The sequence below is a fragment of the Apus apus genome, chromosome 11, assembly GCF_020740795.1.
Source record: "Apus apus isolate bApuApu2 chromosome 11, bApuApu2.pri.cur, whole genome shotgun sequence".
Lineage (NCBI taxonomy): Eukaryota > Metazoa > Chordata > Aves > Apodiformes > Apodidae > Apus > Apus apus.
This window is the reverse complement of record NC_067292.1, coordinates 4176103-4194998: the sequence shown is the minus strand read 5'-3', so window position 1 is coordinate 4194998 and position 18896 is coordinate 4176103. Positions and strand designations below refer to the sequence as shown.

Genomic DNA, 18896 nt, shown 5'->3' with positions numbered 1-18896 from the left:
GTGCAAACTGTGAATACCTCTGTGATATATTTAGCCAATCAGATGTCAAAATTCACCCTTCCTAATCTAACAACCTCTGATGATAAATTTGAGGAAGATTGATAAACTCACTTTTACTGACATTTATAACCAAACACACAGTAGGTAGTAAATCATGTAGATGGCATTTTCAACACCCTAACCTTTCGTTCATCTACATTGAAATATGCTGTCTTTGGCTTAGCAAACAGAGACAACTAAGTGCAAAATGTTTACTGGACAAGAAAATGTTGAGGAAGGACAGGTGTGTGGCAATGAAGGTAGTTCAGTTCTGTGGTCAAGCAGGCAGGTTCTGGTTGCTAATGCAGGTGCATCAAGTCTGTGAGACTCTGCCAGGGATTGAAAAAGGAGTTAGAGTTAGATTTAGCAGCAGAATAAAAATAAATACACCTGAAAGTGACTGCATAGGTACAGAAACAGGATACTTAACAGCTTATCGTCATGGCATGCTAAGTGCTGTGACAGACATTTTGTACCCTAACTTCAAAGCAAAGACTCTCAGTGACAGGGGTTTTGCAGCTCAGTGGTCTGAATGGGATTCATAGCACACAGCCCTTATGATTTGCAGTGTTGTCATCTAAATCATATAAAGCAGATAAAAATAAACCTCATCTAGTTCTCTTTATCGGACTTCTACAGACTAAGCTTTAAAAAAGCGAAATTTAAAAAGGCACTAGAATCACAGAATCATTCTGGGTGAAAAAGACCTTTAAGATCATTGAGTCCACCCATAGAATTACGTCTTATGAGGATGTGGCAAATACAGGATATAAATATGCTGATTATTTCAAATGTGAAAGAAGAAAGCAATTTATTTACAGAATCATCAATTTTTTCAGAAAGTCCACTAGGAAAATCTTGCTTCCAAAATATTAATTTTTTCTCCTCATAGACACTTAAATCCTAAGCACTCTAACTTCTTGGATGGGGTTTTGAAGTACTACTGGCTGCAGCTCATCACTTGAAAACTGGCTGTGGAGAGAGGATGAGATCTCATGCCAGGAATACTGACAGTCAGAAGACTGGGCAGCAAGCAGCAGTATGCTGTATGCTCTCTAGTCCTTCTTGTAAAGTCCTCTATACAAGCACTCTTGTAAATCCTTGTTTTCTTGTTTTAAGATAGAGAAACCTTCTTGGAAACATTTGTGCTAGAGCGGCATAAGCTTGTGTGATCCTTGACTTCTGAGGCCTTTTCCTATTCATTTGTAGGAACAGGTATGTTAAGCAATGAAAAAGAAGAAGAAGTGTTTGACATATACCTGACATTTATACTGACCTTTATTTCTTATGCCTAAATAAGTCAGTTTTCTTGTCACTGATGCATTTTAGGTCTTGAATTTTTGTTGTTGGTCTGATTATTTACGGGCTTTCTCTGATACTGTTGCTTCTTGAATCTTTCTGCGAGATGAAATTTGTTAAACTGTTGCCACTTCCTAAAGGCCGTTTGGAGTTATTTTCAAGCAGTGAAAACAGTGAGCATGTAGTTGAATATTGCTAGCAGCTATTGAAAAGTGCCAAGCCATTTTTCATCTTTTCTTATGTAAGTCTCTGCTGTTTTTGTGGTGCAGCACAGAACCTAAAAATTCTGGCACATTTTATGTCTTAATCCTTTATTTCAGTCCTACTTCCTTTCTCTTTGATTTTCTTTAATATTTTTGTGGTGATTAGACTTGATTGCTTTGGTGAATCCTGATATCTTTCTCTTTCCCCCACCCTGCCCTCTTTTTGAGGAGCTCAACATGTGTTCTCTTGTGATATGGGAAGATTTTGATTAGTATTTCTATGATCATCCGTAAGACTTTGGGTCTGTGTGAAGTACACATGGCTTCATTTGAAGAGCTGTGTTGCTTCACAGATCTGAGGAATGTCCTTCTCATTTGTTCACTGAGGTTATTTTTTAAGTGGGCATTCTAATTTCAAAACCCATAGATAATATTTACCAGGAAATATACTTCAAAAATAGCTGTAATTCTAGTTTTTGTATCTATATCAGAGAACCTTATAAATATACAGCTTTCTGTTATGAGAATGCAGAAAATTATTTTCAGTTGTATCTATACAGCTGTAGAATGGTGGTTAATGGGGGGAAAAATGAGACACTGAGAGGACAATCAGGTTTTCAAAGCTCTTTCAAAGGTGTTTTATTTTAATAGGATATATTACTGAGTCTTGTAAGGCACTTTGAAAAATCACACTGTGTGCATGTTGGTAGCTTAATAACCTTTGTGAATGTAATTTTACAACACTTGCTCAGCACGAGATAGAATTTAGCTATGTCTTGTATTTGGAGATCAAAAATCTTGGATCCAAGCTTGATTTAAATTTTACCTGATGTAAGGTTTTGGTAAAATAATTTCAACTCAGTTTCTTCTCCCAGCTTTTGCCATCTTTTGCATAGCTAACCAGTTAAACCCAGTTTCCTCTTGTGTGGCCTGACTGTTCAGAATACTGTCCCTACACAGTGTCATTTATCAGAGACTGGATTTTATGAGGGGTGGATCTAGGGTGTAAGATGTACAAAAGCTTTGAAGAATTGCTAGTTACAAGGCTCTGAATTTATATAAATATAAATAAATATTTGGTGTTTATCAGAGTCTGGCGTGTCCAAATAATTAGTTCTTACAAATATTTAAATACTAAAATATGAAATCTTAAAATGATAGTCACAAGAAGTCACATGAGTAAAACCTGTCTGCTCCAAACTGACACAAATAACTGAATATACCATTTTACTTCTAAATGACCAGCTCTACTTTCAAAGTTTAAAATTATCCTCAGGAGTAAGTGTTAAAAAACATGGGATTAAATAATCCATTTTGTTGGTTTATTTTTTCTGTTGCCACACATGAAATATTTTACAAAATCTCAAATTAGTTCTTTTCAATTAATTAAAAACCTCAAAATAATTTTTGCAATTGGTTTTGTGTTGTCCTGCAGAAAAGGCAGAGTTCATTTTGGTAGAAGATTTCTATGACTGTATTTAATGTATTCATCTCTCTGATGTTTATGACATCATTCTCTATATTTTTTTTTTTACTTCTTTTTCCCCACTTTGTGATCTTGTTCACAGGAAAGGGACCATTTTATACTCACAGCAGAGAAAAATGGTCAGTACTTCAGTTTTACAGGAAAACAGCATCTTTTTCAGCAATATTATGATTCAGAGACACAAAGCTCTAGAAGAAAATACATTTACTGTGACATTAATAGTATTACAGTATATAAATTCAATTAAACAGTAAAATCATAATTGCTTAGTTTAGTGCTATGGAAGAATTTAATATATTGAAATAAAAGCTATTGAATGTATGGCATTTTAGCTTCATGTTGCAGCAATGAGTGTATTTCACTGATAGTATCTTCTAGGCATGTTCTGTAAAGGGAATCCAGAGACCTGCTGGTGTTAGAAGTCAGAGTGTGGTACTGCCAGTACAGGGTAAAGAACCTGCAAAACTCCAAGCACTGTTATCACTGGCTTAATCATTCAAGATTTTTTCATACTCACATTGAGGAATAATCTGCTCCCAAGATGTGTTAACTTTTCTGCATTGCCAGTGCCAGGTTCTTTTTCAGACAGATGGGCAATTTTTAATGTTATCTCAAGCCATTAGGATGTGTAAGTCCAATATGCTTCTGGAGATTGGCCTGTAAACTGGGAAATATAATATTTTGAGCTTCCACTTCAGGGGAAAGATATTTCACAATAGAAAGATATTTACAAGCAAGATACTCACAATAGAAGGATTTACTGTACAAAAATTAATGTAGAAAACATACAGAAAGTTGTTGTTTTTTTTTAATTATGGCAACTTTCTTGACTTGGTTTGGTTTTGTTTAAATACAGATAATTTGAAATAATATGGGAATGTTGTGGCTCATACCCACATGTACACAAACCCCTCTGTTGACAGGTTCAAATGCAATCCTAGCTCTGAACAGGCAAACATTTTTCTTAGAGAAATGTATAAACTATGAAAATGCAATTTGTACTTCTCTTTCTCCATCTCTCTCCCTTCTTTCTGTAAGAAAGAAAAGGTTTGTTAGACTTGACAGGTATGTTTAGGAATGATCTCATGACAGCTGCAGCTGGGAAGGGGACAGTTGGAGGGACCAGTCAGAATTGCATTAGGTGGGCACTAGACAGCTCCTGCCACCAGTGTCCCACCAGGCAGCCTCCTGTTGGACCATGGGGCAACAGCCAGGTCAGTTCTGTAGAGCTTTTCTGAATTTGACTCAGCTTAGATAGGGCCTTCTAAGGTTAATGGTATTCATCATCATTCCCTCTGTCCTCATGTTATCTTTTTCTAGTACTTTGCTTTTATGGCTTATCTCTCCACTCCCTGACTGCCTCCCACACCCAAGAAAAAAACAGTTTTGCTGTTCAGTGACATTTAGCTTCAAACACAAGTTACAATACAACGTAAGCAAACATGTTTTATCTTGCTCTTCTATTGATGTATGGTCTTGTTATCAAGCATCAGATCAGTCATTCCAGTTCATTTTGGTTTTACTCAATGAAGAGTTCTGCAGCAGTATGAGTGCATAAATTACATCATCCTTTTTCCCCCAAGTCTAGTAGTGTGAATAAATGTACATTCATACTGTTGCTGGGTTTTTTGCTTAATTAGGCTTACATTTTGGAATTTTTTAAAGGATAAATCATATGAAGTTAAATATTTATTTCTTGTTTCTTCCTTGGAAGGACTTGCTATGTTACACTTCACAAACCAGAATATTATGACATTGGTCTTTCAGATTTCTTATGTAACTCATTATTAAAAATATTAAGGCCACTACCTTTAAAAGGAGCAAGGAAAGAACATCTTTGACTGTTTATAATAGGAAGTTCCTCTTCCTTTTCCAAAATCTATTAATTTGTCTCCAAAGCCCTGCATCTCCTGTGATCAAAGAAGTAGTAGTGAGTTTTACCTAATGAAGAATTCATCCTTTGTCCTTCTTTTGGGAGATTTTGATTAATGCACACAGCTGAGAGTAGTTGTGCTAAGAAAACAGGAATCATGAAATAACTGGAGGATAACTCTAGGATTGCAAGATAGGTCAGTGTAAACCTTTCTCTTAGGGAGGTATTTGCTAAAACTCTTCTGTCTTTCACCTGATCTGGAGGTGCAGTACAATTGTAGTTTCATGGGTCATTGCAGAATGTATATATGGTGCTATCTAGGAGAATGCCTAGTTTGGGGAGTGCACTAAAGTGAGCAGTATTTAAGTCATATATTGTATGCGCACAAAGACCCCTACACTTGTTCTGAAATAAAATGCTTTTTCTGTATATTGGTTTTGATCTTTACTCTTCTTTCATTAACTGAGGTTAAAATTGGTAAAAAGAGTGACATTTTTTGAATTATAGCTTTGGAATAATTTCCCACTGTTAATTCCTACCATATTGCTTTCTTTGATTTGTAGAACATATGCAGTTACAGTCTATATATTGCCCAACTTACCGTGGTTTACAGAGAAAAATTAAAGCATTCACAGAAGGCTCAGTTGCTGTTTTAATTAGTTTTTGTAATGAAATCTAGAGAGTCCTGAAATTCTTTAAGGACTTTGTAGAGATCAATGTTTTAAAATGAAATCTGTAATTTCTGTGAGAGGAACTTCAGTGGGTTTGTGTAGTAGGGCAGGCAGGCATATAGATATCTATACATCTGTACTATAGTAATACTATGAAACTTTTTGGTTATATTAACTAACTACATCTTCTTTATTTTAACTAGAAGTATTGTCTAAAAATTGACATGTTTCATGTAAGCCAATAACAAGACTGGATCCCTATGTTGTGCTTTTCTATTAATTACATCATTTTTCAAATTACTACTTTCTGAAGAAAGGCACAAGACATTTGAAGGTTGATAAAAAAAAAAAGATGATATTTTGACATTTGTGCAAGAAAAGAAATAGGGTAAAGTGTAGGAACTCAAAAAATACTTCCTTGTGATAAGCTGATGATTATAAAGATCTAGTAGGAACTCAAAATCATCTTTGCATTTCTAAATCTAAAGACTTTTCAGACATTGCATAGGTCCTTGTTAGGAGGAGATTTAATCAGAAGACCTATAGAGGTTATATAGTATATAAGTTATATAAAGCTTGGAGCAAGAGAAATTATCATTGTTCCACTAGTGTTTTTCCAACAAAACATGTTGGAGATCAAACGTGTGTAATAAAAACAGACACCTATCTTGAAATAAAAGCTGAGACACTGCTGCTTCACCTCTAGTCTTCATAAGTATGAGATATACAGAAGAACACAATAATACTTACAATCACCAAGGTGTAGTGCTTTAGGCTTTCAAATGTCCGAGTACTGAACATCAGTTGAAAGTTCAGTGTCTTCATAGTGCAACAATCCTTTCAGACTGGAACTGCTTACAGTTCACTTGTGAAGTTATTGAAAATAGTACATTAATAAAAGATTACATGACTATTATTAAATAAGAAACCAATAAAATTAGAGTAATATTTCTTTTAAGTAATCAGAATCTAATTTTTTAAGTGGATGCATTAGTAAGATAAGGCCTCTGTATGATGCTCATAGGTGTACTTAGAATGGGTAATTAATCCCTGCCCGCCTAAGCTCTGAGTCTGAAGTTAATTCTTCCCTTGCAAGTAATGGTGCCATTTTTTGCTGTCATCTGTACAACCTTGAGGTAATTGATACCCTGTCAACAAGTACTTAGAGATAAAATTATCTGTATCTATTAGAAGCAGTGTATTTTGGTTTTATATCCTCTGCTTCCATCTCTTCTTATACTATATAAAAATTAGCTAATATTTTATTCGTATTGTTAATAGCAGGAAAATTTAATTGTAATTAATTTCTGTGTGTCTGAATTATGGTCTTCTCTAGGTTGTTTTAGATAATTGCATCAAAGCTGGGGAGGGACTTTTTACAAGGGCTTGTAGCAAGAGGACGAGGGGTAATGGATTAGAACTGGAAGAGAGGAGATTTAGGTTAGATATTAGGAGGGAATTCTTTACTATGGGGGTGGTGAGACACTGGAACAGGTTGCCTGGGGAAGCTGTGGAGGCCCTATCCCTGGTTGGATTGGGCTCTGAGCAACCTGATCTAGTGGGAGGTGTCTCTGTCCATGCTGGGGGGTTGGATCTAGATGATCTTGTGGGTCCCTTCCAACCCAAACCATTGCCTTTCTTTACTGTCAATACACACTTAAGAGTTGATGGTAAGTAAACCTGAGAAGTATTGTCAATAATAATTCCAATCAAGCTAGGAATAAATAAAATAATCAGTGGTCTGTGCCTATAGATACCTCAAAAATAACTCATCTTGGAGCAGGTGGTGGCATAGCAGTCTTCTGGAATGGTATAGTGCTCCTTTCAGATGCCAGAGCATACCCCATTCCTGGGGTGATGCACCTTTCCTCTGTCTTGGTCAGATATTACTCTGCTTTCCCTGCTATGATGGGTTGACCTTGTGGGGGTTGGAGCAATGAGATTAAAAACTCCTGGGTCAAGATTAAGACGAAACACCTGTGAAATTTTTTCCTTGCTTGCACATGGTTTCCTAGAGGCACCACCAAGCACTGCTGATGGGCTCAGCTGTGCCCTGTGGAGGGACTGTTCTAGAACTGGCTGGAACGAGCTTGAGACTGCACAGGACAGCCCTGCACCCCCCCCCTCAGACTGGCCCCTGCAGCCCCCACGGCTGGCACCCCAGGCATCTGTGTGCTCCTGACCACAGGGACCTTGTGCTTCTGTAAGGCTGCAGGTTTCACACACAGAAATACCTGATTTCTTTTTGCTGGGCATGAGGAACATGTAGAGGGGCCATCTGTTGAAACAACTGGGAGAGTTTGGTAAGAAACATTCTTATTAGCAGCAAATTGGAAATAAAAATTAGAAGGCGTTTAATGACTAAAGAACGTGTATTAGACTTTGAAGATAATTAAGTATTAAAAGATATTCCAGGTTTATGTATGAAAAACTTTAAATTTATGATGTAATTTTGTGTGGACCATTGACTGGAAGGCTGCAGAGTGGAAATAGACATTTATATGCAGAGAAGGAAGGTGGCTGTCCAGAATTGTTTCACCAAATGCAATAAATAAATGGAAACAGCTGTTCTGTAAAGAGAAACCTTTGAAATGACTTTAAGTAATGGTAAGAATGAGACTGCTTATCTTTTTTCTGTAAATGTTGTTGCTGACTGTAGAGTGGAAAGGACTTGAGACTATATAAAATAAAGCAGAGTGCCTAAAAGAGATTTGTGCAGCCTTGAATAAGCTTTCTAAGGTTCTGGTAAAACCCTTGTATTTGGGGTGTCGAGAAAGATCCTAATTTCAGATGTGCTGAAGGAAATTGGATGGGAAGTGACAAAATCCCTTTTGAGAAGGAAGAGTATTGAATATTGAGAGTTTGTATGGACAAACAGGCCAAAATCTATTAGTGCTAGCAGGTTTTGGGTGTCTGTATCACTTTTCCATTTTTTATTGTTGTATTCAATTTTTATCAGTGTTTCTCAGCTATATTGCAAGCAGTAGCTGAAGTCTGCTTTGTATCCTATCATGGAGACTTGAGTTGTAACAGTTTTCCTAAAACCTTGATTATCCTTTTTATTTTGCATGTATCCTTCTGTCAAAAATGGATTTGAGATTTAGCTTCAAGTGTTCCTGAAAATATGTTTAGTTAGATTACAATGAACATAACTTCATAATTATGAATATAATTCTGTAACTTTTGAGTTGGAACATTGAAAGCATAGTCAATCTTACCAGGTTTTCATGTAATATATAGCTACAGAGCTCTGCAGATTATTTTTTTTGGTCAGTTTGCCCAAATCTGTCTGTGTGTGTAACACTTTTCCTTAGAGTTATGTTGTAATAATGAGGCAGGAACTTAGATACCTTCTGACTGTTCAGTTCCAGTCTCTTCCTAACAAAATAAATGCAGTATCTTTCCTGCATCACTCAAGTTTTACATTAAAACTGCATAGACTTTGCTGCCTTTCCTTATTGAAAGTCTGAAATCTCACTCTTCTGCTAGTTAAGCACAATCTAATTTTCCACCTGGTTTTAATTAGAGCCTGTTCAAATTAATTTGCTTTTCTGTGCCAATATTGTCTTTTACTCAAATGCTTATTTCTCTTGCACATGTTGCGGTTTATAAGTAACAATGTACTTTTGTTGCTTTGTAGCTTCTTTGCTTTCTTGTTTTGTTTGTTTGTTTTTTATTTTGTGGGAATTGGGGCTTTATGGGTTTGTCAGGTGTTTTTGGTCAGGCAAGACAAGATACAAGGCAACTTCTTTCTCAAGCTAGTAATTTAAAGATAGATGATCATTATTTCAGTACTGCAGTTTTTATTTTGAAATATTTTAAAAGGAGAATTAACCCGTAATTGTTAGGACAAGCCTGGAAATAAAATTGAGTTTTCTTGCCATCTCAATAAAACAAAGCAGAGATCATGTAACCATTCCCATGCATCTCATGCCAGCTTTTTTTGGCCAGTTAGTCTCAGACAGGGTCAACTTGGTAGTGATAAATTAAATCTGTTTCAGTCATTAGTAAGAATATCCTTTTTTCTTCCTTAATCTGTGCAAGTGTAGGACAAAAAACCACTCTAGTGTTAGATCAGCCTTTTCTTTAGATGATTTACAATTTTGATAAAGCAGCTGAAGTAGTTTTTTAAATTTAGCAAAGCCTTTGTTCTTTCCAATGAGCAGAACAGTCACTTAATATTGAGAGATAAATTAAGAGCAAATTATCTTGAATTTTAAAACGAATTTGCTGGAATTGTGCAGAGAAATATTGCTGTTCTTCTATTTCCCAAGGCAATTAACATAGTTTTGATGAGTCAACATTTATTAAGATAAATATTTTTCTCAGCAGTTTCTAACTGTATCTAAAACTGTATCTAGGTTTAATGTAGTTCAGTAAGAAGACTGCGTTTTCCTTCCTAGTCCCCACTACATTGACTTGAGAGTACAGAGTTAAATGAGCCCTAGAGATTAAAAGGGTTTGTGGCTGCATAGAGCTTCAGCTGGGCCACTGCCACAGCAATCAGTGGCTTTCATGTCAGAGTATTTGTTTGCTTTTGAGCTGTTGAACTATATATCTAGTAAAAATAAGGCTTGGGAAAGGCTTGCAAGAACAATTGCTAGAGAAGTGAGGATAACCAGTGAGTAGATGTTAAAATCACTGTGACACTGTTTACAAACAGAGTGAATAGATCATTTACTCATAACAAATACTGCTACTTACACCCAGCACACTGAACTGTAACAAAATACAGACAGATGTGATAATAAGCCATCAGTTTTAAGAAAGGAATAAGAATTCTGACCTAATTCTTTCTCAGTAGGATTTTTCATCAGCTTGTGAACAAGTTCAGGTATAAGACATGGCAATGAAGAATAAATTAACAGAATTAGCAAAATGCTGGGACACTTCCAGCACATGCTGCTACCATTTTCAGGGAAAGACTCGAAGAGGGTGATATTAACATCTGTGCTTAGGTTCATTGTCTGGCTGGCTTAACTCCATTTAAGAGTTGAGTCCAGGGCTGGGTAGGGTAGGTGAAAATAATACCTGTGCCACTGCTAAGTATTTTGCTGTTTTACTGACATCTTGGTGAAGAGAGGATGGCAGTTACAACATGCACTTGCCATCCAATTTCACCTTTGCTATTATCTGAGAAGTTTTGGCATGGTTTGCCCTAAGGACTGATTAAGTTTTGGTGCCTCATTCTGACTTTCCACTACAAGTGGGTTGAAGGGCTGAGATGCATTATATGATCGTTCTTTCCAGTTTTTGGAATTAAAGGAAGCTCAAGCAAAACTGCGGCTGCATATGTGAGCTTTGAGTTCAATGAGTGCTTTCATACATTTTGATCTGAGTGTGTGTGTATATACATACCTGCTTATATAAAACTATTGTTCTGTCCTTCCATACCTTATTAGAAAAGCTGGAAAACTATCGAGTTTACCTAACAGAACTTTCTGCCATCATAACTGAGAAAAGATTTTTAACGTCTAATGCATTCTTGTCTTTTTTTTTTTTGTTATGTGAATTATACTGAGATATTTCTATGTGTGTGTGTTCTAACTGGGCTTGAGAAAGGTAAAGAAATGTAAATTCCAACAAAATCTACTATTAGTATCACATTTACAGGGGGTCTTTTTTTTTTACTCTAGTAATTTCATTATCAGGGAATATGACATTTTCAATCTGCCACAGGGCATCTTAATTTTAATGTAAATCTTTTTCTCTTTTCCTTTGATTTAAAATATTCTCTGAGCTTAGGTCAAAAAAAAAATGGGCTGCCAGTGGTATCCTTGCCAACATCTGGTTACAGCAGCACCGATCTGAGCTAGTTTTGTCTAACTCCTTACTCACTGTGATAGCAAAGTAATTAATTTATTCCTCTGTTTTTGTTCATACAGCTTGAAGTTGAGGTCACAGATATAAGTGGGAAAACCATTGATGGTCCAGTCCGCCTAGATATTTCTGTTATTGACCAAAATGACAATAGGCCGATGTTCAAAGAAGGACCCTACGTTGGTCATGTCATGGAGGCATCTCCTACAGGTAAGTCCATGCCAATCATTTCTCTATAAATAACACCTGAACAAATTCTGTATTAAAAAATGCATTGTTATCACATTGTATAGATTTGATTGCTGATTTTGCTGCTCACTGTATCCTTCCCCTGCATAAAGAGGAGAGAGCAGCCCTTTAGTACAGCAGGTAACGATTTTTGAAAAACAGTCAAGTCTCTGCACTAAAAAGAAAAGTCGAATAACATAGTTTGGTAGGAAAGATTACATTTAGATTTACACTTTTTTTTTTCATCTCTGGAATCGATGAAGACAACCCCTAGAATATTGTTAGGATTCAGACGAAATAACATGTTCTGTTTGTTTGGACTGAAAATTCCACCTATTTCTCTGTAAGGTTAGCTGCTGGAAGGGTCATTTTCAGGAATAAATGGAAAGCACATAATGAATATAGTAAAATAGATTGAAATACTGAGTGATGTCATTTATGTAAATGCCTATAAAAGAGTTGCAATAAAAACACTTTGAGGATTAAGGTAAGTAATGAAAATGTTCTGATTAAATTCTCTTGATTTTGTCTCATATTGAAATTTGATAATAACATTATTTCAAATTATAATTTGTGTACAAACAACCATCCTAGCTAAGCTCTTCCTGCAGGTAGAGGTGGAGGTAACTTTTTCCAACTGTTTTTTTTCAAACCTCAGTTGTTGTGCAATTTTGTCGTGAGCTATTAAAGAGCTGCTGCATTCCACTCTAAGGTTGCTTTTCTGCATCTGTAATGAACAACTGTATGATCAGATTATGTTATGGAATTAACCTGGGTCTTGGTAAAAGAAATCTCAAACAGTAGAAGCTCCCATTCAAATCAGTGGAGTGACAGTGAACACAAACCTTATCCACTCTATGTAGTTGAAGTTATGAGTACAGATGTCAGGTTTTGACTGTATAGACACACTGAAATGTTTTGAACTGAAATCAAGTAAATTATATTTTTGTGAATATTTAATATTCGTTGAAGCTTAATGTGAACATGAACTTTGTTGACTCTGAACAAGAACAGACATTGCCTTTTACTTCTTTTATTACATATTGATAGGAGTAGAAGTTATTTTTTGTCCTTTTTTTATTTATGTAGTTTCTAGAAATTATGTAACCTTTCTAGTGAGTTTTGCCTTTTCACAAATAGTTGCTGTATGAAAAGCTGCAGGTATGAAAAGCTGTAGGTATGAGCTGCTCTTTCATCAGATTGCAAAGGATGTTCAGTTGAATGCTCATTGACTTCTGACAAGCATGTGATGAAGAGAGTGTGGTTGCAAGCAGAACACTAACTTTTCTGTTGTTGGTCTATAGTACATAATTCATTTCAGATATTGATTGCTCATTCAGCAACTTCCTTAGACTGTCCCAGTTCACATTTCTCCTGTGTTGTAACAAGAGTTTCATAATTAAGTGAGAATGTGTTGTTAACAAATGTCAGGGATTCCTTTGCACAGTCAATAGTATATGGCAGAGTGTGGCTATCTAATTGGATCAAGGGACCAACTTTACTAGCTTTTCATGTAAACTACAGCATCTTCTTGTCCTGCCCATTTAGGTACATGTTCCTAGAGACCTTTGAGTTGGAAGGTGTAGTTTTAGTAGATTCATAGCTCGTAAATCAAGGATTTACATAAAAGAAAATGGTGCTGAAGAGCTCAAACTCTGCAGTGTTTCAGCTTTAATCCTGCTAGTAGTATATGAACTCTGAATGTGAGCTGAAAGTTCCTGCAAGTCTTTCAGTGGTCTCATTTCTTTCCATCAAAGCAGTTTAAATTTCTGATGTACCACATATGCCTTAACCAAATGATATTTAGTCTAAACTTGAGTGTTAATTCCAGGCTATAGGACAATATTTAACTGTTATCCATTACATGTTCTTTCTTTACTCAAACTTTGTACCATGTTTCTTTGCTTAGGATTTTTTTTTTTTTTTTAAATGTCAGTTCCCTATCTTTGCTTTTCCTTTTTTTCACTCCTTACATGAAAGTTTATGCTCCTGATTCAGTAGACATCTTTCTCACTCCAACTTTCAGTAGATTTGCCTGTAACGGTTTTCATTCTTTTTGTCCTGCTGCACTTTGGTATTTATCTGTGTAGCGTTTGGCATCTTGATTGTCTTACTCACTCATTAATCAAAGATTGAATAATTTTTTCTTCATCTTTTTCTTGTCCTCTCCCTCTCTCCCCCAGGTAGTCATCCCATTAAACTTCATAACCTCATCTTCCTGGTGTCAAGAATACCAATACTTACAAAATTATTTTGTTCAAAAACAAATCTGTAAAATCAGTGTTAGCTTGAATCTGTCATAGTTGTCTATGCAGATGGCATCTAGTAAAACAAGACTTCATGTTGTTTACATCTGTTTTCCACAGTTCTTCAAATTTTATGGCATATATCTTAAAATGATTAATCAAATTCCTCTGTCTTGCTGCTCCAAATCAATAGCTGCACTGCACAGCTTGACAGAAATCTCTGTGCATTTGCATGTGTGATTCCTGATTCCTTCTTATTGTACTGATGTTGTATAGTTGTATCACTTTGTAAGTTCCAAAAGAAAGGCTGTGCATAGTATGTGTAACCTTACTTCATGTCACAGCCACCCGCATCCTCAGTCACGCTCTGACTCAAACCCGGTCTTCTGCTGAAAATAAATGGTGCTCACCCAGGTATATTGGCTCTGTCTTCAAGATCACTGGGTCAAAGTGAAAGTGTCCATGGATTCAAATAATTCAATGATGAGAGTTGCATAATTATGTAGAAAAAGATATAGATATACTGGACTGTGACACTTGCTTGAAGGATTCTGAGGCCTCGTTAAAGGATATTATAATTATGGTAGTAACTTATTTTAAGTTATTCATTGTTAGGTTCCTGTTTTCCTGTGGAGCAACAATTTTTGCAGTCAGAAACTCTCAATGGAATTTTCTAGTGACTTTCCACTTCTTTATTGACTCTGAAATTGCACTTACATTTTATCTATTATTCATAAGAAATATAAGAGATTTGTGAATAAACGTCTTGGAGAGAGTTAGCACCACAAATTTAAATATATAAATCTTAATATTCAAGCAAATGTTTATATTGGAGTTCCTTGATATTGCTGCAGGTTATATGTTCCATCTTTTTATTGTTTTCCATAATGACTCTTTTCCTTAATGTCTTGAAGGTTTAATTCCTTAATTAGGGAAATGCACAAAATTTCCAAGATTACAGTCAAACATTGTGTCAAGCTCCTGTTAAGCACCTTCTTTTATCTGCCATTGGAGATAGCGACCAGTAGAAAAAATAAGCAGAAAATAAAACCTGGAGATAGTGTATAGCTTTTGTATTGATTTGGTCTGTCTATGAATAATTGAAGACTCTTTTGTGAATAGTCCCAACGATGATGTGTTTTGGTGGTGTAGCAGGATGCTACAGGTGTTGTAATACATTGTGTTACTAAAACCATTCACCTATTTTTTTTGTGTGTGAATTTTGAACTCTCAGTAACCACCACTGTTTATTTGGGACTCTACAATTTGTGTGTCATCACTTCAATACAAATACCTGGGTGTATTTACTGAGACTATAAACTCGTATATGCATTATATTAATAAATATTCATCTGGATTTCAAGCTAGGGTTTGCTACAGCTTATAATTAATGATAAAAATATGGGAATGGTAGGTGTAATAGTAATATATTTCCTGATATATCTTTCCTGGAGAGATTTCATGATATACTTAGTTACAGTTAATTAGTTGTTTTCATACACTCAAACATATTCTTAAATTAATATTTTCAGATTTATATTTGCAGATTATTTCCTAGACAAACTGAACACTTGGTGGCTAGTTATTATAAAAAAACACCTTTTTTTTTTTTAAAAAGAGCAGTAGAGAAATAATTTCTTTTTTTATTTATAAATTCTCTGATTTCTCTATGAGATTGAAGTCAGCATATATATATATATACACACCAGGGAAACAATATTTGAGCCTGGTTCAGGGACACCTGTGGCATTTTTTCTACTGGCTGTAGGGTTTCATTATCTGAACCTTCTGCTTTATCCTGTTTTTGTTTTCTAAACTATTACCCAGTTTATTTCCTATAGATCTCTGATCTATCCAGCTGCCAGCTCTAGTGTTCAGGATCTGTGTCCTGCTGCAGACTGAGCTCAGTACACTCAGGAGAGTGACTAAGCTATGGATTAAATAGCCAGGCAGAAACATTAGGCTTTAAAGGCTGGAAAGTGAAGGCAGGTTAAATGAACTTGGCTGCCATCCCACTTCGTTTGTTGGAGGTATTTAACAGAAATTATTTTAAAGACACTTGACATTGAGTCACATGTAACAGTGTGCTGGAAGCCCAGTGGGGTAAAATCTGAGCTGCAGTGGTAGGGAGAATTCCTCAAGACTTGTATGTAAAGAAATAACTTGTTTTCCATGATATACAATAGTCTGAATACAGACCAGGACTGATTGATGTCTATAAATAATTGCTAGAAATAAAGAGACATTTGAAGACACATAGAAGAAACAAAAGGAATTAAGAAGAGTAGCCTGGAGGGTTGTTCAGTATCATAAAATAATAATTGGTAAAAATGGAAAAAGCAGGAGGAAGAGTCTGAAGCATTGAGTATTTTTGGTAGCTGTGCATTGTGTACTGGTGGATAGCTATGATTTAGAAAAATAAAAACTGTTCCTAAAGATGGTGGCTTCTTACCAAGAATGACCTACCAGGACAGGTAAAGTGATTTAGCTTTATATCCTGTGTGTAACCCAGAGCTCTGACTCAAAGAATTGTTGATAACTAAACTGTGCATTGCAACCTCTCTTAGAGATGGTGCTTGAGCAGTTTTTGAAGACTTGTCAACTCAGTTTCAATTTCTGCCTCTTGGCTCTTAAAGGTATTTAATGAGTGAGCTCATTATTTCATGTTAAAATAGTAATAATTTTTTTTAAAATTAGCAGTGTAAAACTTAGCAGTATTTTTAGAGCTGAACTGCAAAGCTGAAATATCTCATTGAATCAGGCTCAACATTATCTCAAAATTAAATGTTTGAACCTGAGCTTTTTGGATTCAAAACAATGTCTCTTGCAGCAGTACCTTGAATTTTAGAGGAAGTTTGAAATGCCAGATATCACACATTTAATTATGCACATTCTATGAGCTGTTGAGAAAGAAGTATAACCTGGTTCAAGGATTTGATAAATACAGGGAGAAAAATGTGTAAGTTACTTTGATTATTCAGAATAATGGCATTTAATGAGATGGTGATCTAGAAAGCCTCTGACTTAAAGGAAACAAAAGAATATAGAAAAGTCCTTGGAAAATACAAACCTTTTTCACCTCCCTTTTCTCTAGTCCTCCCTGCTGGAGATGTGGTGTTAAGCTTTGTGTGTATAACCCAGCAGAGAAGCTTTTGTGTTCTTCTGTCTACAAATGTATGTAGTTTTATGCCTACTTTAAAAACTGTTGATGGCAAGCTTGCAACAATCTTTTCTTAGGGTTAATCCTCTGCAATTCAGCAAAAATGCACTCACTGCCTTGGAGTTTTTGTTATCTAGCCTGTACATGTAACGGATGTCAAGTAAGTAGAAGCATCTGTGATGTCAATATTTTAATTTTCAATCAGAAACCAAGCAGATTGGCTAATTATGCACAGCTGCTTTGTATACCCCAATAGGAATTTGTTCTCAAATCTGTGTGGGATGAAATATAGCTGTATATGAATATTAGTATTGTGTATGTACATAGGTGTAATTTTATACCTCTGTGTATTACATATAGATATGTATAGATTACAGAGATATGAACATACACAGACACAAATACTTTTCTGATCCTTTAGTAGAGCCTAGGGATCCTGGGATGTTTGGGCTCCTGTGTATGTACGTGATGAAAAGAAACTTATTATAAGTGCATCGTATTATGGTAAAGATGCACATCCCATCTAGTCTGCCTGTGATTTTTAGAAGAAGTTGAGAGGAATAACCCATTAAAGTATTATCCAATAATTAACAGGTGTCCAGCCATGCAAGTGTGGTCAAACCAGTACATTTTGAGCAAATTAAAATAATCTCATGTGTAGCAATTAGCAGTTCACTCAAATTGAGTCTGTGATACGAGTGCCTGCAAGCTGGAGTCTGCAGTTCACTCTAGGGTTCAATTATTCTTGATTTTCAGCAGAAATAGGTTAGATTCAGAGAAGGCTACAGATCAGCTTAGGAGCACAGATCAGAATTACTGAACTGTTTGTGAGGACTAGAAATTATTAGCCACCCTCTTCTGCAGCCCAAGACAGAAAATTCCCTTTAACTTTCCTCTTCTTGCTGCACAACCGATTTGTTTGCTCCCCATCTCTTCTGCTAAAATGAACTTTTATCTGCTTTTCTGTAGTTACACACAATGATACACCAAAAATTAGTCTTATGGCCAGATGGGTATTAATGCCTTACATTAGAAGTTGTAAAAGCATTATGGTCTCTCTATCTTGGGTATTTAATGTGAAGTATTCATACTTCTGTGTATAGAAGAATGAAAGCAGTGATGGTTAGCTGTTTTGGCTCTTTCACATTAAGCCCAGGTTCACCCAATAAAAATAAATGTTTCTTAATTAAAGAAAAAATATTGAGAGGAAAAAAAAAAAGCTGGAGTGTTTGCTGGGTCCTGAAAAGCAAATTATCAAGTGTGTTTGTGTAATTCAGGATGTAATTCTTTGCAAAGGGAAATTTCTTCATTAATAAATTTACCAGTGGCTTTTGCACCTGTTGTATGTATTTACCTCTGTTCTCAGGAAAGAGGGTGACCTTGAAATTTAGCAATTTAGACATGAGACAACTTCATCCTTATAATCTATCAATTGAAAGATACTGCAGTGCCAGGAAAACATCTGAAAAAACGCATTGCTCTGTGGCATACTGGAGTGGAGGAGGATGCTGCAGCCCTCTTGACAGGCTTTATTACTGGTATAAAACCTCAGATTGTGTTGATATGCTTCTGAATCACCGTTTCTGGATATTGCCTTCCCATCACCTACTTGCAGGCCAGCAGCCCTGCAGGCTTATGGGCTGATGTGCTTTGAGTCAGAGGACTGACAGCACCCCCACCACTGTATTTCATTCAAGCCCTTTAATGTGGGTGAAAAGGGTGATAAATCCTCACAACTTGCAATCACTTCCCATAAATTTATTACATGATTTGGAGACTGATGGCATTAGATACAGTAGTTGAAGCCTTACACCCTCTTCCTTGTCCTCTCACTCAACTAGAAGAAAATCCTGGAGTTGTGGTACCAGGGA

The 18896-nt window shown here is 35.9% G+C and overlaps 1 protein-coding gene across 2 annotated transcripts in view; it reads left to right on the top strand.

Annotated features, from left to right (window-relative positions):
• CDH13 (cadherin 13) overlaps window positions 1-18896 on the top strand; it is a 424829-nt gene that overhangs the window by 232225 nt on the left and 173708 nt on the right. For both annotated transcript variants that reach the window (XM_051629562.1, XM_051629561.1), the window contains exon 6: window positions 11457-11601. In XM_051629562.1, the coding sequence (XP_051485522.1) occupies window positions 11457-11601 (145 nt within the window). The remainder of the gene's footprint in view (window positions 1-11456; window positions 11602-18896) is intronic.